Below are 21,819 nucleotides of genomic sequence, written 5' to 3'. Positions count from 1 at the left end.
TTCCGTTTTTCAAAATATTGGAACACAAATTGAAAGTTGAGTGGTTTATAGCATTCGTGGTGGGGTATTTTTTGGCGTTTTCCATCTAAAAAAACGACTCACAACGCCCTTTCTCCACCCCGGGGGCGTTTTTTTTTTGCCCAAATTGCTTTTGGCGTACTTTTTTCCACGCACAGCTTTATTGTTTTTGTCCAATCACCTTTATCTTCCTTTTGTTTGTCGAATAAGATTTTTTGATTTTTTTAATTTAATTTTAGAGTAAATCACTTTTTGAGTCCCTGTGTTTTAGTGGTTTTAACCACTTAAGTCCAAAATCAAAAAGTTTAACGCCCTGAGTCCCTAGCCATTTATTTTATAACGTTTTGAGTCCAATTTTGTTCATTTTATAACGATTTGAGTCCAAAAAATTGGACTCAAAAGGTTAAGATTTGGACTCGTAAGGACTCAAATGGTTAATGAAAATGCTTATAGGGACTCAGGTCGTTAAACTTTTTGCTTTTGGACTCAACTAGTTAAAACTACTAAAATACAGGGACTCAAAAAGTAATTTACCCATAAATTTTATTACAAACATAATGCCCAACAATGCTTACATCCCCACTATACACATTTTAGAAAACGCCCCATAATGCCCTATTGCTAACTACTGCCACATGAAGCAAAACGTCCAAGGGTAGGGGCATTACCACTACACATGGTCTTATGAGGTATAAAAATAGTTATGAGTCAATTAGAATACTTAGCAAATATAAACTAGTAACATTGGATTTTAATAATTTCAACTTTTATCTACTGGCTAGGATGAATCTTAATTCCTAACTAAGAAAATGTTTAAGGACAATTATAACTTTGAATGTATTTTCCTTCGATAATTCCATATAATAACCGAATGTAAGACTATACGGTTATAGGAGATAAAAAGAAATTGACAAGGGATTCGTCGTAGAGATGCTTTAGACACCCATGTGAGTTCATACGATTCCCTAAAACATCATTTGATTAATTTAGTTGCTAAATTTGTAGTTGTTTGATAAACATATGTGAAATGAGATTATTTGTGTGGATTAAAATAAATGATGTATAGTTGTTAAAGTGGGGCAAAAGTTGCTATCAAAGGGTTTACGTGACAAGTTAAAATAACCCTCGAGTTATCAGTTGTGAGGTTATCACTGGTTAACCACCTTTGAGTGGTCAGGAAAACATTATAGTTAAAATATGAACTCACGTAGCGTTGGCTAATAGTTGTTTAAATAATTTTTTCCAGGTAAATCACTAGTGCGGGATTAAAGGAGTCGGATAGAGCCTCGGTATGTTAAAGAATCAAACATATGTTTATAATCCATTATAGATGTACAAATTATGAGTTATTTAAATAAGTTTTGGTGTTGTAAACTTACTCTAACTTATTAGATAAACATATAATGTGAATTTAAAGATGATAATTTTATCACGTTATTTTGGTAGAAATGCTTCTGATGTTACTTGACAACAAAAATTTGGGACCTGTTTTGGAGTAATTAAATATAAAAAATATAGGTGTTAAAATAGATCTATTGAAAATATATATAAGTATTCACATTTTAACATGAGTTTTTACCAATAAGTGCTTGGTTTTAGTTTTATTATTTTCTTTAACCAGGTTTTTGTATAAATCATATATACCAAACTTAATTCATCGGACATCCCAGAAGGGATTAAGGGTATATCATCCACTTTTTGTTATTATTTTATATTTATAAACTATTAAAAGTCTATATAATTTTAAAAGAAATCATTAATACTAATATTTTAAGTAACATTAATAAAAAAAAGATTACATAACTAAAAGAGTAAAATGCCCGGATAGTCCCTGTGGTTTTGTAAAATGACACATATAGTCCCTAACTTTTGGAAATTACACCGGTGCTACCTGTGGTTTGACGAGTTGTTACTCGGATAGTCCCTGGAGTGGATGTCTGTTAGTTTCTCCGTTAAATCTATGTTAAATGACAAAATTACCCCCTTGCTTTCATTAAAATATAAGAAAAAACTAATTAATCATTTAAAATATCTATTGGGCCCCACCCCCTTCTCTCTTTCTTCCTCTCAGCTTCAGCCCACTGGAACACCATCAACGACCACCAGTAAATGGAGAGGGTGGCTGGGTGGGGGCGAGGTGGTTTGTGTTTGGACCCTGCTCAGTTTATCTTTCTTGTAATGTTTTATTATATATTGTCTTTTAATGGTAAGGGTAATTTTGTAATTTCACCTTCACTTAACTAAGGAAACTAACTTCTATCCACTTCAGGGACTATCCGAGTAACAAACGAGCAAACCACAGGGAGCATACATGTAGTTTTCAAAAGTTGGAGACTATAAGTGTTATTTTATCAAACCACAGGGACTATCCGTGCATTTTACTCTAACTAAAAAAAAGAAAAAACATAATTAGAAAAAACCCTATATATAAACTTTGCAATTCCCAATCTTCTCCTAACTTACTCCTTTAACCCTAAACATAACATAAGCATTTGTAATGGGTCATCTTGTGAAATGCGTCGCTGGGAAATCAACCCACATCAGATCTTTGCTATCGAATCGTTGGAGTCGTACATCATCTACGGTTGTAAGTTTGCGATTTGTTGTTAGGGTTTGAGTTTGAGTGCGTTAGGGTTTGCGTTTGGGTGTGTTAGGGTTTGAGTTTGAGTGTGTTAGGGTTTGGTGTTAGGTTGGAAATTGTGCAGTTTTGGATGTACCGAATCGGAGGTAAAATTAATGATTGAATAACGTGTTTCATTTGTCGTTGTATGTGAATCAACATCGGAGGCCATATTCGTTAATACAACCGTATTATTCTTCGTGTTGTATCTTTTGTCAACTTTTATAAAGCTTTTCCTGTTAGTCTATTAGAATTTTGCCATTTTATCTATTCATTTTTTTTTTTATTTTTTAACTTTTTAATATGTTCACACCAAATGTTTGTTTAGGTTGTCCCTGTTGATGCCATAACAACATTTGTCTCCAAGACTGATATGCAGGAAGTAAGAAATATTATATGTATGTATGTATATATATATTTTATTTTAGTGCTTTTATCTAACATGTTGGGTTTTTTTTTATGTAGAAATCGCGGCTTCAAGAAAAGCGTTATTCAGCATTTAAAGGTGAAATCCAAAAGTTACAGGTACAATCTAAGTCTATATGTTAATCTGATCAAATGGTTTCAACTAGAGCTTGCAAAACGGGCAGGCCAGGTTGGGCTGGGTGATGGGTCAGAGTGGGTTTGGGTAGAATTAGGTTCGGGTCAGAACCGTTTTGAACAGAGTATGTAACTATATGGGTCAGAATGCTTGTAACCACCCAGACCTAAAAACCTGTTTACCCATCCTGACCCGCTATACTACCTTTCTCTACCCATTCTGACCCGTAGCTCTTTTTTTTTTTTTTTTTTTTTACTTTTAATCCTGCCCATTGCACCTATTGCATAATAATACTCGAACCCAAATAGCCCAAAGGCTTTAAATTGAAGTATATAATGACCCAAAACTTAACTTTTTTTTTTCAATAATGCTGTAGGAAATTCGCTTCTCAGACCTGAAAAGGGAAAACCAAAACCTTCGTCGTGAAGTTGAACTTCAGATTACAAACTGTGAAGAAAATGACAAAGTGTCGTCAAGGGACCTTACTGAAGCTTTAAGAACTGAACGAGCACACCTTGTGAAGGTAATCTATTTTATTAAATTACTAGTGGGAATGCCCGCGCGTTGCTGCGGGTAAATACCCGTACATCATAATCAGGTCATAATTTCCACCTCTACTTCCTTTGATAGAAACTAAATGAAAAGTAAATGGAATTTTTTAGAAAAAAAAACATCATTTGTACTCTCAATCTTCCAAATTGAGTTTACAATGTTCTCATTTCACTATTGCATAACTTTTTAATTATAACCATCAAACCAGATTCTCAAAAAAAAAAAAAAAAAAAAATAACAAAAAAATAATAATAATAATAACTTATATCACCACTGAGTACTCATATATGAGACACTAATAATATCGTAATCCTAAAAAACATAAAAGTTTAGAGCCAATAATATTTCAGGTCGACCAACCCGGTTTGTCCTGTATCAAAAATTTCAACAGTAGTAGTAGATGCTAGGAACAGTACTTGAACAGTGAAGTGAAACTCATGATGAACCGTGCCCAAACAGTCAGCTACTTCTGTTGCCGCCTTTAGGTTTGGTGAACCTTGTCGAAAAAGCACGTCAAGAATAAGGTTTGAAGATCAAACCCAAGACCGTTTGGGCTGGCTAGGTTCTAATAGAAGCCTGTTCCAGAGAGACCTTATTCTTCCACTTCTGTCCATGTCAGCACCGTACCATATGACACGCCGGTTTGATGACACCTCAAAATATCCGTTAATTTGTACATTCATTCCGGTTTTTACTGGCAATGGATGGAAACAAAACGCCCTGCCATCTTTAAGAGCATCATCCTGTTATACATAAAAAGATAAAAATAAGTAAAATCGCACTAACGATGAATACATAACACATGGAACCTGATTTGATCCAAATAATCGGGTTGTAAGAGCGGGAAAGAAAGAGTAGCCTAAACCATTTCTATTTCATTGGCTGGAATGCAATGATCAAGAAATGGAATGTGCGGGACAATGGGATAAGGAAATGTATGAAATGATTCCCCTAGTGAGGAAGTTAAAGAAATATTCATGACAGAATAGTTTAGGACTTTAGGTGAAAAGTGTGAAGATCTTTTGGATTTAGTGTCTAATATGAATCTTTAACTCTCCTTTTATAGCCAGTTCCCACTCTTTCTTCGTGTAGTGGTCTTCATAACACCCTGTTAACCAAATCATAAATCACATTTATTTATAGTTAAGGTAAACAACAAACAAACACACCTGTGCTATATGCATTCTGTCAGAAGGTTCAAACCCATTATAGCAAATGGGTTGGGGCTTCTTGATAAAAACATATTTTAATACTCAATTTTTATTTTTACAACAGGAAATTCAACTGTTAAGTACCAAATTTGAGACATTGGAGGCCAATCTACCACCGAAGATCAAGGCATATAGCTCTGTAGTTGAAGAAAACAGAGGTAGAACAATCAAGGCCTGCAAGTTCGCCGTACGTTTAGCAATTGCAGGGTTTATTCCTTTTGTGATTGTCCCTGAGCTATTGCCCTATATGGGGTTGTAATAGATGACTATGATTCATCATGATGCATCAATCAAGACATCAAGTATGTGCTATTGGTGTGCTACACCAATATAAGACATAAGTATGTGATTACGGTTTATTATGGACGTAACCTTCTAAAATGAAAAAAAATATATATATAATGATATGGATATAATATGAATGAACATAATTTTTGTGTGTTATTTGTTTAGTTAAAAGTTTTATTATGATGTAAAATCATGTTGGAAAAAAAAGAAAGAAATAGGTAGCAACATGCTAGAAGATCCTGCTTGCATGAGTCTAAGTCAAAATTTGACCCACTCTGGCTCTCAATAAACACGGATACATGAATCAATCAAATTTTGAGTCTATGTTTTAGATTAAGTTTTGGTAGAGTTACCAGAAAAAAAAATGAATGATTAAATAATAGATTAAATAAAAGCAATTAAATTAAATTGATTGTTTAACTATCAGTTCCTATAGCAAATTAATCAATTAATTCTTGAGTATGGGTGATTCTATTTACACTCATTTTTTTTGTTCACATCAACTGATGTAACATTAATAATAAATCAAATTTGTGTTTAAATTTGTGTTTTTCTTTTACTAGTAGAAAACTTGCGTGTTGCGGCGTAGTCGAACATTTAATTTCTCATGTTAGTTTATGAATCACTTGCAAGAATTAGTAAATACCTTGAGCAATAATCTTAAACATATAAGAAAGCAAAGCATTTATTCGTCTTTAACTTTACATGTTTCAACTTTCAACAATTGAATAACTTTACATGTTTCAACTTTCAACAATTGAATAGTTATCTCATAGAGATTAGTATCCATTAGGAGCATGATACCGGTACCGAAATATTCGGTAAGGTACGGTACCGGTATTTTAAGGTAAAATTCGGTATTTTACCAGTGTCGTACCGAACTGGTACCGATACTGAAAATGCCAAAAAGTGGGTACCGGTATCAGTACCGAAAAAATTCGATACCTGTATGGTACCAGTACCTAGTACCAAATGCTCATCCCTAGTATCTATGTTATCCTCTGTCTACATCTCACGTATAATTTCTAACATGTAAAATTTCATATATTAAGTGTGCAACTATAATGTGATGAGGGGGGACCAATGAACATACAAACTCTTGATGGTAAGTGTAAGGTTTGACGGTATATGGTCTAAAATATGATTATTGCTGAGATTTCTGAGTTAAAAAAAAAAAAAAAAAAAAAAAAAAAAAAAAAAAAAAACCCTCTCAGTCCTATTGTGCCCAATTAAGCCCAAAAGTTTTTTTTTTTTTTTTTTATTGAATTGGTTGAATCCACCATTATTTGAAAAACACACATAGTTGCAGAAATATGTATATATGTATAGCAAGACTGTTATAAAATACGAAGTGAAACTCTTAATTTTACCATATCAAATTCCTTGTCAAAATATATACTCGACCATCAGCAAGGTTTTACTCCACATTCACAATCACATAACCATATTCATAGGAAATGCCCAAATAAACCCTATATATATATATCATAAAACTTAAAGCACAAATGTGTACACCATATACAACCTCTCACGATAGGGTCGGGTCGTTTCCAGGTGTTGAATGCTATACCTGCAGAAAAATAAAAAACTTCTTGGTGACATATGTTAGTGTTGAAAAAAATAATTCAATCAAACAGTTAATTTATTATTTACCGAGTTATCAGCCAAACCAGTTTGTTCCAACTTGAGCAAACTGATTAAAGAAAGGTAGAAGGAGACTGTCCCGTTGTCGGACGAATTTAAAGAACAAGTAAATTAAAACCAACCTGGCGAGAGAGAATGAAGATCCTTGAACGGAAGCCTTGAACTGCACGGAAAAAACTCCTGTCCTTAAAGGATTTTACGGAAGCCCCAAACGCGACCATTCGCGAGCTCGCGGCTCGGCTCGGCGCGCGTGTGGGCTTCACCCACTTCTCAACCCATTTATCACTATGGAGGCCCATAAGGGGTAATCCCTTATAAACCACTCAAACTTCACTCACTCCACCAATGTGGGATGGAGGAAACATACCAACTTGTATGTTCCTCTTTAATATTATCTTTAATATTTCCAACAGTTAGAACTTATAAGTATAGAAAAAAGATCCGGTTCCATTAACTCCATTTTACTTGCCAACAGACAAACTTTGCAAATTAAGCAAATAGTCCAAGAAACTTCTTTTAATACATCTGTCGACATTTGAGAACAAACTAAGCAACGACTCCTGCACATAATATATGATTAAAATCTCGAATTTGAAGCAAAAGAATCAAATTACACATGGAGGGTTGGTTCACTTGTATGCCTAACTTATGGCATCTTGACTTGACGCCACATCACTCATTTCATAATTCACAAAATTAGCGTTACTTTCATATTAAAAGTTCTACCCCTCAAATATCGTAATTACACTTTACGATTCTCACAAGTGTATTTACGCATCATCATCATACTCAGTATATCCCACCAATAGCAAAGCTAAGGTATGGTCTAAGGAGGGTAAAATGTAAACAACCTTACATCTACCCCGTAGGAATAGAGAGGCTACTTCCAGCGAGACCGCCGGCTCGATAGTAGTTTTGCATCAAGCCTTGGAGCAGTGGCAGACCCATAAATTATTTGCTGGAGGTGCGGATGAGTGGTTCAAGCATATTTTCAGAGGGTGCGGTCAAGTTTTTTGCCTAAAAAATACACTAAATTTGTTTTTTCAAGGGGTGCGCCCGCCCGCCCTAGGCTTAATGTAGGTCCGCCCATGCCTTGGAGATAAGACACATAACACTCATGAATTGAGACAAACGCCGATTAATGCATGTACCCCCTTGTCTTTCGGCTATCAACGCCACCACATGATGCATGATTAACCTGCCATCCCCCTCTTTTAACATTATTTTCACTAAATTAATAAAATAACGTTAAAATTCGTGTACTTTCTTTTTTGCCCTCAAGTGCCCACACACATATATACATTATGTAAGCATACCGCAAGCGGGGCGTTATTTACCAATCTCACGAATTTTATTTAAAAAATGTTTCTTTATTAAATGTGTATTGTATAGTTGTATGACATATCATTTAGCAAAAGAAAAGGTTTGATTATTAAACTATCTACATGAGTTTTGTTAAATCATAAATGCTATATTTATATAACAACCTAAAACGAATTTTTATTGTTAAGAATAAAAAAAAAAAACATACAATGAATAGTGACAGTTTCTCAAATTGTATGTCCCATTATGAATAGTTTATATACCAAATTACATCTATCCCTAATGAAGTAAAAGGGTCTTCACAATATTGATTGTTTAGAGAAATACAATCTGGATATATAAACAAAAAGTTTTATACTGAAATGTATGTATGATTGTTGACTATTTAGTAGGGTAGTTCAAGTTGGTTGAAGTTTAGAAAACAACTAAATGTTGTTCTTAACTTGACTTATGTATTGTGTATATCAGTTAGCAGTAAGTCGAATAGGCAGCCGATTAGGGTTTCTCGAATGCATGGCGGCAAGGGATCGATATCGAGTAAATACTTGGTACGATGTACCGGTGAAGAAGGGCAACAACAACAATATCAATCGTCAATCCAACGTGCAGGGTGATGGTATTAAGTTTTTTGTTTCTAATCTCCCAGAAAGGTGTTCATCTTCGGATTTGAAGGGGGTATTGAAGGAGTATGGGGACGTTCAAGGTATTTACATCGCTAGGAAGTATGATCGGCTTGGGAAAAGGTTTGGTTTTGCAACCTTCAATGTTACTCGTAACAGATCTGAATTGGAGGATAGTCTTAAGGATGTTTGGATAGGTAGTTACAAATTGTTTATCGTTCCGGCTAGATTTGTGGACGGACAGAAAGTTTCCAAGGATAAAGGGAAGGAGATTGATCGTAATGTTCATGGTGAGAAAGTGTGGAAGCCGGTGTCTGAGCAAGATAATACTATGTATGTTGATGTTGGGATTGAGTCGGATAACATGCAGATTGATAAAAACCAAAGCGCGTCCGCTGATCAGAGAACATTCAAGGACACTCTTCTAAATAAGGTTATTGATTTGCCAATACCAGAGCTAGTTGTGGACTCCGAAGGCAAGATGTTTGAGGAGTATTATGACATGGGTCTGGTTGCTAGGGTGGTTAAATTCAGTATCCTTACGTCTTTGAGGGGTTTGGTTAAAGAGGTGTATAAAGGTCGATTCTCCATTAAATATGTGGGTGGTCTTTATGTACTGATTGTTTTTGACAGCATTGTGGAGAGGGAGTCTTTTATGGGATTGAGGGAGTTGTGGAAGGATTTGTTTAATTCGGTGGAGAATTGGGCTGGACAGTCTTTAGTGGTAAATCGTTTAGCGTGGATCAAAATCTTTGGTGTGCCGATTCACCTAGCTGAACCGAAGGTGTTTGACGCTATTGCTAGTAAGTTCGGGGAGGTTTTCCAATTGGCACAATTCTTGGAGGAAGGTGACGTTTCTTGTGCGCTTGTAGGTATTGTCCCTAACAATATTGATCGTATTTCTAGTATATGTAAGGTGGGGTGGAAACAATTTTCTTATGTGGTTTTGGTGGAGGAGGATATGGGGGATTGGGTTCCGGATTGTGTGTCGGATTGTATGGAGGAAGAGGAAGTAATAGATACGATACGGATTGAGGAAGGTAACGGGGTTGGTAACTCTCAGGTTGATAATGTGGGAGTGGAGATCAACTCTACACCCGATGTGGTGTTCGTTCGGGGGGTTACGGATGAAAGGGGTGTTAAGACTAGTAAAAGGAAGGGTGGGAAATATTCCAAAAAGAAAGCTGCAATGAGAAGATCGGTTTCCCCGCTGGATAAAGGTAGGCCTAAGAAGCGAATTCGGGAGGATAATGACATTTTTGACATTGATAGACTTATTTTCTTGAACCAAGATAACTCGAACAATCAGGAGGATATGGTGGAGGATTTTGTAACCCCGGATTTAAACGTAAATGTTGTGTCAGCTGGGTCATTCATGAGGTTTCGGATTATGTTGAAGTATCAGAGTTAAATGTTGTGGAGAAAGAAGCGATTACTAGACAAGAGGTTGTGGACACAGTGGAGTTTGCTAAAAATCTAGGGGTGGTAAACATTGATAGATTTGAGAACTCGGTTACGAAGGCAGTGAACGATGAAGGATTTCAACAAGTTACTCAATGAATATTATCTCCTTAAACATTAGAGGAATGGGTAGGGGTGACAAGGGAGAGTGGGTCTCTAACATTCGGGTGGTTAATGAAGTTTCTTTCATCATGTTGCAAGAATCCCAATTGGCGTCATTAAATGGTTTGGATATGGGGAGGTTTTGGGGTAGAGGATTGTTTGATTTTGAGCATGTTGATGCCACGGGGAGGTTTGGGGGTCTCGTTTCTATTTGGGACCAAAATTTTTTCCAGAAAACTTCAGTCCATAAGCATAGATACTTCTTAGCGGTTCATGGCATCATTAAAGGTAGCGGCTTGAATGTTTGTTTGGTGAATGTTTGTGCGCCTCAAAAAATCAATGATAAAAGAGCTCTTTGGCGGGAATTGAAGCGGTTCATGCAACATAACTCGACTTATTGGATCGTGGGCGGCAATTTTAACAGTGTTCGTGATAGGAGTGAAAGGAGAAATACTAAGTTTAATATTGCCTTTTCTAATGAATTTAATGATTTTATAGACAAGGTAGAGCTGCACGAGTATGGGTTAAAAGGGCGCAAGTTCACGTTTGTTTCGGGTAATAAATGTAGCAGGATTGATAGGATTTTCGTATCCTTGAATTTTCTGAACGACTGGCCGGCGGCAGAGTATAGAGCTTTAGCGAGGGAAAAATCGGATCATAGTCCGTTGGTGCTCAAAGTTGCATACCGGAACTTCGAGCCTAAACCTTTCCGGTTTTTTAACTCGTGGATAGATCGTGTTGGGTTTGATGATATGATTAAAAGGGCGGCTTCGAATTTTCAAGGGTCTGGTGCGCCGGATGTTTGTTTAATGAAGAAGTTTAAGTTCCTTCGCAACTCTATTTTGGATTGGAAAAAAACCATTTTACAAATGGAGGAACAGGAACAACATACTATCATGTTAGAGTTGGAAGAATTGGATAAGGAAGTGGAATGCCGCGATCTTTTAGATGAAGAGCAGTGGACGTTTTGGGAAGGCAAAAAACGGGTTAAGGAATTGGAGGAATTCAAAAGTAAAGATTTGAGACAAAAGGCTCGTGTTAAATGGGCTAGAGAAGGCGACGAGAATTCTAGCTTTTTCCATGGGGTGGCGAACAAAAGAAGGGTCTCAAACTTCATACCGGGATTATCTGTTAACGGGGTTTGGATCTCTAAACCCTCCTTTGTTAAACGTGAAGTGTTTTCTTTTTTTAGGAACAAATTCATTGAAGAAATGGAGGAGCGCCCGTACTTAGAATGTTTCGATTTGAAGATGTTATCGGATGCTGAAGCCGAGTCTCTTGTGATTCCATTTTCTGACAAGGAAATTAAGGAAGCGCTATTTGATTGTGGGAGTGATAAAGCTCCGGGTCCGGATGGTTTTAACTTTCGTTTTATCAAAAAGTATTGGGCTTTATTCGAAGAAGATTTTAAGAAGATTTTCCTACAGTTTCAAGATACGGGTAGAATCAATCGAGGGATGGATGGGGTCTTCTTTCATTACTCTAGTGCCTAAGGTGAATGATCCGGTGAGTTTAAGAGAGTATCGCCCGATTAACTTGAATGGAGTAGTTAGCAAGGTGATTTCTAAGGCCTTGGCTAATAGATTGAAGACGGTGATGGATTCGGTTACTCATGAGACTCAGTCGGCGTTTTTGGCGGGTAGATATATCTTGGATGGTCCTATGATGATTAGTGAGATTATGTCGTGGGCGAAGCGTCGGGGGAAAGAATTATTTATGTTCAAGATAGATTTCGAAAAAGCCTACGACAACGTTAACTGGGAGTTTTTGATGTCGATTATGCATCAGATGCGATTTCCTACGATATGGTGTAATTGGATGTATGGTGTTTTATCTTCCCCCGCGTCTTCGGTTCTTGTGAACGGCTCCCCTACCTTTGAGTTTTCTAGCAGTAAAGGTATTCGTCAAGGTGACCCTATCTCTCCTTTTTTCTTTATTTTTGTCGTGGAAGCATTTTCTAGTATTATACGGAAGGCGTGCCATCTTGGATGTTTTGACGGGGTGCGTCTCCCAAATGGTGGACCGGTGATGTCTCATCTTCTTTATGCTGATGACGTTATGGTGATGGGGGAGTGGTCGAACTTTAATTTTAAATCCTTGAGGAGGATCCTTCGGATATTTCACTTATGTTCGGGTTTGAGGATTAATATCCACAAATCTACTTTTTATGGTGTTGGGATTGCTTTGGATACGGTGAGTGAGAAAGCTTCCTGGTTAGGTTGCGAGGCGGGTGAGACTCCTTTTAAATATTTGGGTGTTCAAGTGGGTGGGAATATGAACCGGATTAATAGTTGGGAGCCAGTGGTTCAAGTTTTTAAAAAACGCTTGTCCACTTGGGAAGCTCGAATTCTATCCATGGGGGGAAGATTGGTTCTAGCTAAATCGGTGCTAGAGAGTATTCCGTCTTATTTTTTCTCCTTATATAAAGCTCCGGTAGCGGTTATTAACAAGCTAGAAGGGTTAATAAAAAGTTTTTTGTGGGGAGGGAATGATGAGATTGGCAAAATTCATTGGGTCGCTTGGGATAATGTTGCCAAACCAAAAAAAGACGGTGGGTTGGGGTTGAGCAAATTGACCGATTGCAATTACTCGATGCTTCTGAAATGGTTATGGAGATTCAAAACTGAAGATGGGGCTCTGTGGAAGAGGGTTATTGTAGCGCTTCATGTTTCTAATCGGAGATGGGATATTGTGCCGTGGAATAAACAATCGACAGGTCCATGGAGTAAGCTAGTCAAAGTGGCGTATGCTACCAAGGTGCAAGGTACTAGTTTTATTAATATGATTCGTGGGTCTCCCGGGAATGGTTTAGAGATTAGATTTTGGTTGGATACGTGGATTAATAATGAGCCTTTGAAAGATTTATTTCCGAACTTGTTCCATCTCGAAAATAATAAATGGTGTAAAGTGGTTGAGAGAATTGGGGATGTGGGAATTATACAATGGGATTGGAAACGTTACCCGGCTACTAGTATAGAGGTTTCGGAGCTTGTCAATTGTCATAGAATGATATCGGTGGTTCGTCTAAGTAATAGAAGCGACACTTGGAGATGGAACGTTGGTCATAATTGTTCTTACTCAGTGAAGGAAGCGCGTCTTTGGTTAGCTAGCATGAGCTCGAACGAAGGGAGGTTTGTTTATAAATGGTGTAAGTGGCTCCCAAGCAAATGTAATGTGTTTATGTGGCGAGCTAACTTGGATATGATCCCAAGGGCGTCGGCTCTCATTTGTAGGAACATTTAAGTTAGCAATGGTTTATGTAATCTTTGTGGTGAGGTTGAGGAAACTACGGAACATCTCTTCACCGGTTGTTTGGTGGCTAATGGTGTTTGGAATGGCATCGTCTCTTGGCTCAAGATCCCTCCCATTTTCGCTTTCACTGTCAAGGATGTTTTAGAGCTTGTTGATCACTTGCAACTTTCGGCTTCCAAGAAAGATTTGGTTTTCGGCATTTTTGTTCTAACTTGTTGGAAGATTTGGGCTACCAGGAACGAGGTTCTGTTTACGCAGGCTAAGGCTAATGTGGCGAAGATTGTGGCGGACGTTAAATCGTTAAGCTTTCTTTGGTTCAATAGTAGGTCGAAAAAGGGTGGGTTAGTTTGGGAAGATTGGTGTAAATTTGTTATAACTTGATGTATTGGTTTTGGGGTTATCTCTAACTTAGAGATTTCCCGTCTTTGGTTTTAGTGAAGTTCATCTTTCAAAAAAAAAAAAGTTAGCAGTAAGCATGTGTTGATTTACTTATGGGTCAAAATTGAACTTTAACTACTAATGTTATAGTTTTTATATTTTTTATAATCAACTGGTATAGTTACAAATATTTGTTTCACTTGTTTTGGATTACAGGGAAAAATGATTTTGGTAAATTCATTTTAGTGTTGGTTTTAGACATGAGTACACTTAAACCATTTGGCTTCTTTTGATTTATAAGTCTTTTTTGTGTCCTTTTTATTTGAGTGATGCAAGGTTTATTGTCTTCAAATAGTATGACAAGGCTTTTTTTTTCCATTGTTGTCTAAATCATCGTTACGACAGTGCTCTTTCTTAATTCATCGTTACAGTCCACACCATTCTTGAATATGTCAAAATCATAGATCTCCGTCTACAAAATCGTATTTGGAATGATATCTAGGTTTGTGTGTGTCTAATAAATATCCTGCATAATCATAACTCGGCTTCGTATTTTTCTTACGAAACAGTTTTGTCTTGAGTCCCATATATATATATCAGGTTATCATTTTATACGTTTAATGATGTTGCCTCATTAAAAAAATTGCTAGAAAAACCCTTTTCCGTCATCATCTAAATCAAAATCATCGTTACCCTAATTTCCATCTTTGTCTAAATCATTGTTACGACAGTGCTCTCTCCAAAACCCTAATTTATATCGCCGTCTAAATAATCATTCCTTTCTATTCAACGCCGGTTGCCACAATCACGAACCACCATATGACAAATATAAACTTAAAACCCAAAAGCCTATAAACATAGTGCGGTGCGTAAATATCTGCATTTATAACACAATAAAGGTTGTTCTATTTATATTTGAATTTTGAGGATTCTAACAAGCTTTTAGAGATCAAAGAAACTAGAAAAGGAAGTTGAAAAAAAGGTGAATCTTTTATCCCTCTTGCTACATGCATGGTTACAACTTACAACAAAGCATTATGGGACATTGGCAACCAACATGTAAAACTAACTTATATAGTACTACAGACACTATACCCACCATAAACCCTATAATTATGTACACCAAACAACCAATTTGGAATACTGTTAATTAACAACATAATGAACTAAAAAGAATCCAGCTTTTAGTACTTTGCATTACCCTTTTGGTCACCCTGGCTTTTCCACTCCATCGGCACGAGTTTTCTGAGTTTTGGAGGCTTATTTGGTAAATTTACAGGTGGCGTTGTGATTGATCTCTTCAACGAGCTGCTGCTACTTTCACGGTGTTTTGCTTCCATGGGTGCATTCTTGAACGATTTCTTTGGAGATGACGATGAAGACCTGATTGATTGATGGGGTGTAACAGGTGGGGTTGTGATTGATCTCTTCAACGAGCTGCTGCCCCTTGTTAAGGCCATTGGCCGATAGTTTAAGTTTCTTTGGAGTATGTGACTTTGCATTGGCTAGACCGTTGATGAGGTTGGTGGGTCCAACGGGTTGTGAACTTGGGATGGTGAATAATGCCTTTTCAAGTTTCTCATCCGATGTTAATTTTCTAGCTCTTATAGAGTACAAAAGATTGAAAGCCTAGAAAGGAATTTAGAGAAGAAGCATGTCGAGTTGGCTGCATATGAAGCTGCTGCAACAATAGAAATCAAAAACCAGTCTGACAGGGTAAGGCTTTTATAAGTTGTCAAACTGGTTGGCGGTGGTCAAAACGTTATGTTTAGACAGGTTGGTACTTGTTGATGCAACAAACACGAGACCAAAGAAGGTAGCTGAGTTGATTAGGCAAAAAGGTTGAAGGGTTCAACCTTGCCTAACGCAGGTCGCGGGGTCCCCCCACGTTTGCAAGACGTGGAAGGAGGTTTACTAGTTTGTAATTGTTGTTTGCTGAAAGTTCTTTCTCCGAGACGTACTCGAATCCAGAAGTGAGAGCAAACAGAATGTGTGTGGTGGATGTGACGAGGAGTGACTTGGACGTGAGCAAGTACTCCACGAATGACCAGAGATGAGAGAATCTCGACTGATCAGAGGATGTTTTTTGGAGTAAATGAGATGTCTTTTTATAAGGGAAGACATCTCCCAAAGTAGCATGCACAAGACTAGTAATTCTGCTTGCAGTGGAGGGTTTCCCCTTTTGTGTTTGAAGGCTTTTGACCCCTGGGTAATAACGTGTATTGTGCAGACCTGCTTTGCTTTTGCGGGCGTGGGTTGGTGAAGCAAGCTCTGGATGTGATTGATTACTGTTCATTCCTCGCTTTTCCCATCTTACAGCTTTTCAACCGGTGAACCATTTAACCATTTAAGCATTTGCATATCTAGTCACTTTATTTAATCTTGGGCTACCCCCGTCATCAGCCCCCCAAGTCAGAGATTTTTGGGTAGTATGCTCAAAGACTTCTGACTTTTATGCATGTGTTTTATTGCTTGAAGGTTTCAAGGGTTCGTTGCTTGACGGGTTGAAAGGCTAAAGGCAGTTAATATTTGAATTTGAATTTTAAATGATTGACAGTTGATTTGATTGATGTATGGCAGTAGATAGGGCGGCGGTTTTGCAGAAGTTATTTTTTGCCTTTATTACCCCTATTGTAGGTTCATATTTATTTTATAATTGCAAATCCTTTCCATTTTATTCATAACTTCTCTGAGTTTCTGCCATTTACCTTCCTTCTGAGGTTAGTTTTCTTTACATCTTTCACTCTTCGTTTTCTATTTCTTCAAAAATGGGTGCTCTTAAGGACTTAGCGAAATCATTTTCTCGGATAACACAAGAGGAGGTAGATTTATTTTGTATGGAATATGGCATTGATAAAAAATTTAACCCAACTGCCCCTTCTTGCGATGTTTCTGTTGATAAACCGAACCCTGGTTCGATTGCTCTTTACTGTCGTCATTTTCAATGGTCGAATCTTCGTTATCCCTTTTCATTTTTCGTTTTAAACTTGCTGGAGTATTATCGGGTTTCTTTTGGGCAAGTTCATCCGAAGGGGATGGCTAGGGTTTTACATTTTGAGGTTTTGTGTCGTGCTCTTGGGTATGATCCATCTTTGTTGCTTTTTCGGCGGTTTTTTCGTCTGGCTAAGAATGGTGACTGGTTCACCTTTGAGACATCAAAGGTTGACATTTGCCTTATTTCGTCTATGGTTACAACACTTGGGTCCTGGAAGGATCGTTTTTTCTGGGTTTCCGAGTCTATTGTTCCCTTCAAGATGGTGTGGAGGCATCCGGATGCTGTTCTTAATGATCCGGAGCCCTCTGAATCTGAGTTGAACAATGCCTTTCTTATAGCCATTCGGGGATGCCCTTCGAGGGTTCGTCCCTTCCCAGAACATTTGTTAGTGCTTTTAGGGGTTAGTAACATTTGGGGAAAAGCCGATCGGGATCCGGTACTAATGAGAAATGGCATGGGTATGCATTTTTCCTTCTTGCCTTTTACTCATTTCTTTTTACTTATGGCTTATTTGCTCTTGTTTTGTTTTTTGCAGTCATGTCTGCTTTGGATTTCATCAAAAGTGATGACACCTCTGATGTTATGTTTGAGGATGCTCCGTCTGTTCCGGGTGAGAATGTTGTGGTTAGGACTGCTGAGCAAAGGTTTGAGGGCACGGGTTATGCTAGTGCTGCCAATGTCAAGGTTTTTTCTAAGTCCAACGCTCCTAAATCTTCAACCCGCCGATCTTCTCGTCGTTTGTTGAAAGCTGGTCCTCAATCCACTTCTACTGAACCAGTGGATTTGAGTGATGATATTGAAGTTTCGGAAGATCAAGGTGGTGAAGCGGATGCTGAGAAGGGCAAGGGGTTGGTTGTTCGTGGTAAAAAGGTTCCAAGCAAGAAGGTTGTTTCTACCCCTGTTCAGGAGTCTTCAAGCAGGGACGTTGAAGGGTTGGATCCTGAAGGGACTTATGTGCCTGCTTGGTTAGTGAAAAATGACGACACCTTCAAAGATGCTGCTGTTTGTGAGGATGCTCTTAGTCATCTCGCTCCTCCTTCTGTGCACAAGACCATTGCTGGGATGGATGATGACTTGATGTTGTCTCGGATGGTTTTGAGCACTTGCAACCTTGCTGCTATGCTTCCTCAAGGTATTACTCGTTTTCGTCAAAGGATGCAAGAATATGAGGACTTCTCCAAGAAGAAGGATAAGATGAAATCCTCCATAGCATCGATGAAAAAGGAGATAGCTGGTTTTGCCGAGAAGGAAGCAGCATGGCGGAAGGAGGTTAGTGATTTGAAGAAGATGCATGGGATTGAGATGGGTGATTTGAAGAAGAGTTTTGAAGCTAACTTGTTAAAGTTAAAAGCTGACCGGGAGGCTTTGGCTGTTCAGCAACAGGCTTTTCGTGAGGAGAAAGAAGGGTTGAAAGCTTCAGTTGGTCGTGCTACTGCTGACAATCAGTGGTTAATTGAGCATGGTTTCCAGCAGGTTGTTACTTATCTTTTACATTCCAAGGAGTTCAATTCTGCCCTTGGTGATGTTTATACTAAACTTCTTAACCTGGGGAAACACCAAGGCCTTATTGCTGGTTACAAGCTTCACGAATCCGGACATCCTTTGGAGAAGTCACCTTTGTTTCGTCCCGAGGCCTCTGATGTTTTTAAAGGCTCCATTGAGCAAATGGAGAGGCTAACCTATCCTTATGTTTATGAGGTTTCCTCTTGCTTTGGTAAGCCTTTATCTGTTTTACAGGATTTGAAACCTGAGGGGCTGAATGAAGAGGTGTGTGCTGAGGTTTTGGGCTCCCTTTCAAAGAAGAGATCTTATTCCGGAGATAGTGATGATACCCTCTCGAGTCAGCCTGATGTTTCAAAGGATGTTGGTTTAGAGGCCTCCGCGGTTGGTGGTGATGATGGTGCTAAGGCCAAGAAGTCTAAGAAAGCCAAGAGGTCCAAAGCTGAAGGTTCCAAGCCTTCTGCCGTCTGATGTTTATTCGTAGCTTTCTTAGCAAAACACTTTATGGTCTGTAATATTTTAAACAATATTAGGTTTCCAGGAACCCTTAAGGTTCCTGTTGGTGGTTTGTTGGGCCTATATGGCCATTTGAACAATAGTTTCTCTTGCAAGTTACTAGAACTTGCTTTAACTCTTGTCCGAAGGTTTTTTATGACCTTCTTTGTTATGGTATGATGGTTATTATGTTACTTGTGTTAGGTTTTTATGCTTGCTTTGCTTAGCTTGTTTAGTAGGCTGTTAACCCTTCAAGCCTTTTGGCTAGTTGTTTTTGGGTTGAAGCCTTCAACGTTTCAAGCTTATTACCCTGTTGGTTTGAAGCCATGATAGTTTCTGGTTTGGTTTGTATGTTTTATTGATGGGTCTGCTTATTTTTCCTTTGGCAATTGTCATTCTTTTTTAGCCTTGTCTTTGTTGAGTTTACTTTGTCTTTATGTTTTTTACACTTTAAAGGGTTCAGTGCTGCAGACACTTAGCCTTAGTGTTTATGAACAAGAAGACGTAGTATCTATCCTCGTTATCATTTCTTTGTAATTTATTCGATTTCGTAAGCCTATTTGTTGGTTATATTTCTAAGGCTTAAGGAACGATTGGTGTAGGTTGTTCAAACCTGTCTATGAGACATTATTGTTTTTGCTTAATAAGTCTCATGGAGTTGTATTGATTTAGGAACTCACCCCTTATATAGGTTCATTCAACCCCTGAACCTATTGAGCGATATGGCCTGGGAGCTCATCCCCTTACATGGCCCTTGCCATGGAGTTTTTTGCTAGGTTCTCAACCTGATATTAGGATAGAAAGACAAGTTTGATAAATCAACTTCATTCATTCAAGCAGTACCTGCTGGATTACATAAGGTTTTCATTTTGATACAAACCAAACTTTTCTGTCTAAACATAGAATTTTCTCAGGGTTTTTCCGTTCCAATGTCTTGGAAGCCTTTTGCCTTCTGAGTCTGCTAGCTTGTAGGATCCGCCCTTGTGTGCTTCGAGGATAGTATATGGACCTTCCCATTTTGGGCCCAGCTTCCCTTGACTTTCCTTTTTGCTAGCTTCGTTGTTTCTGAGGACTAGATCTCCTGGTTTGAATCGTTCATTCTTAACCTTTTTGTTGTAGTAGGCTTCCATCTTCTGTTTGTACTTGGCTTCTTGTATTGCCGCTTGATCTCGGGCTTCCTCTAGGAGTTGTAAATTCAACATGGTCTCTTGTTGATTTGTTTCGGGATCCATGTTGACAACTCGTTGGGTTACAACTCCTATTTCAGCAGGGATTACGGCCTCGGATCCAAATACCAAGCTATAAGGTGTTTTCTTGTGACTTGTTTTTTCGGTTGTTCTAATTGCCCATAGGACACTAGGCAATTCTTCAAGCCAATTGCTTTCATATCTTCCTAATCTCGTCTTGATGCCTTCCACTATGCTTCAGTTGGCCCTTTCAACCTGGCCATTTGATTGCGGGTAAGCCACTGAGCTAAAGATCTGGTTGATCCTGTATTCCTTGCACCAAAGGCTGAAAGGTTTCTCAGCAAATTGCTTTCCATTGTCGGTGACAATTACTCCCGGCAACCCATAGCGGCAGATGATGTTTTCCCAAACGAAGTCTATGACTTGTTTTCCTGTGATCTTGGCAAGGGGTTTAACCTCTGGCCACTTGCTAAAATAGTCAATTGCTACTAACAAGAATTTTACTCCCCCTTTGCTCAGAGGGAATGGCCCAACAATGTCCATTCCCCACTTATGGAATGGCCATGCCGAGGTTATTGGAACAAGATCATGTTTGGGACTTCTTGGGATTGGGGCATGAATTTGACAGGCATCACATTTCTTCAATTGCTCAATGGTGTCACGATGCATCGACGGCCAGAAATATCCAAGGTTCATGAGCTTTGCAACCACCGACCTAGCTCCAAAATGAGCTCCGCATACTCCTTCGTGTGTTTCCTTGATCAAATACTTGCTTTGTTCGGGACCAACACATCTTAGCAAGGGGGCAAGGTAACCTTTCTTGTAGAGGGTTTCTCCTTGCAACACATATTGTCTTGCTTTGATTTTAACCCTTTCGGCCTCAATTTGATCATTGGGTAGTTCATTACTTTGAAGGAATTTTTTGATGGGAGTCATCCAATTTGGATCTTCCTCAGTGACTACATCTTGGACTTCCAATTCATCAATCGATGGGGTCTTCAACACTTCAACCAACACCTTTTTAGTGAGGTGGGCAAAGGTGAGGGATGCTAATTTACTCAAGGCATCGGCCTTTTTGTTTTGGGACCTTGGAATTTGCTTGATGCTGCATGTTTGGAAGGTGTTCATTAACTCCTTGGACTTCTCTTTGTATCTTCTCATGTTGGGCTCTTTAACAATGTAGCTGTCGTTAACTTGGCTTGAGACTAGCAATGAATCTGTGAACACTTCAAGCTTCTGAACTTTCATTTCTTTGGCCAGTCTTAAACCAGCGATCAATGCCTCGTATTCAGCCTCGTTATTGGTGGTCTGAAAATTAAAACGGAGAGCATATGTGAATTCTAACCCTTCAGGGTTGATTAGAACTAAACCGGCTCCTGACCCTTCAACGCTTGAAGCCCCATCAGTAAATAATTTCCAGGCTTCAGGGTTGGAGGGTTCAGTGGTTGTGGTGTTTACTTCGTCAATTGTTTGGCTTGGGACTTCTACCAGGAAGTCGGCCAGAACTTGAGCTTTAATGGCTTTTCGTGGGACATAGGTGATGTTGTGTTCACCCAGTTCCACTGCCCATTTTGCTAGCCTTCCAGAGTTTTCAGGTTTTTCAAGCACATTCTTGACAGGTTGGTCAGTGAC

General features: G+C 38.4%; 2 protein-coding genes across 3 annotated transcripts; both read left to right on the top strand.

Moving 5' to 3' along the window:
* Positions 1-2,449: 2,449 nt before the first annotated feature.
* On the top strand, positions 2,450-5,386 carry LOC110864428. Of its 2 annotated transcripts, none has more exons than XM_022113485.2 (5): positions 2,450-2,605; positions 2,967-3,020; positions 3,104-3,163; positions 3,556-3,702; positions 5,007-5,386. In XM_022113485.2, the coding sequence occupies exons 1-5, from the start codon at positions 2,516-2,518 to the stop codon at positions 5,199-5,201; spliced, it is 546 nt and encodes a 181-aa protein (XP_021969177.1). In that variant the 5' UTR covers positions 2,450-2,515; the 3' UTR covers positions 5,202-5,386. The 2 variants fall into 2 exon arrangements, with proteins under 2 accessions (XP_021969177.1, XP_021969178.1); XM_022113486.2 differs by lacking the exon at positions 2,450-2,605 and adding an exon at positions 2,634-2,745.
* A 5,017-nt stretch (positions 5,387-10,403) lies between these two features.
* LOC110944302 lies at positions 10,404-11,873 on the top strand. The gene has a single exon (XM_022185964.2). The coding sequence runs from the start codon at positions 10,404-10,406 to the stop codon at positions 11,871-11,873; it is 1,470 nt and encodes a 489-aa protein (XP_022041656.2).
* The last annotated feature ends 9,946 nt before the right edge of the window (positions 11,874-21,819 follow it).

This window comes from Helianthus annuus, chromosome 6 (genome assembly GCF_002127325.2).
Source record: "Helianthus annuus cultivar XRQ/B chromosome 6, HanXRQr2.0-SUNRISE, whole genome shotgun sequence".
NCBI lineage: Eukaryota > Viridiplantae > Streptophyta > Magnoliopsida > Asterales > Asteraceae > Helianthus > Helianthus annuus.
This window is presented reverse-complemented; position numbering and strand designations above follow the sequence as displayed.

What these genes read in the sequence shown, in the direction of transcription:
- LOC110944302 (XM_022185964.2), top strand. Translation starts at nt 10,404, where the DNA reads ATGGGTAGGGGTGACAAGGGAGAGTGGGTCTCTAACATTCGGGTGGTT.
- LOC110864428 (XM_022113485.2), top strand. Translation starts at nt 2,516, where the DNA reads ATGGGTCATCTTGTGAAATGCGTCGCTGGGAAATCAACCCACATCAGA. An exon ending in GTCGTACATCATCTACGGTT is followed by an intron (nt 2,606 to 2,966) that starts GTAAGTTTGCGA and finishes ATGTTTGTTTAG; the next exon opens with GTTGTCCCTGTTGATGCCAT. An exon ending in CCAAGACTGATATGCAGGAA is followed by an intron (nt 3,021 to 3,103) that starts GTAAGAAATATT and finishes TTTTTTATGTAG; the next exon opens with AAATCGCGGCTTCAAGAAAA.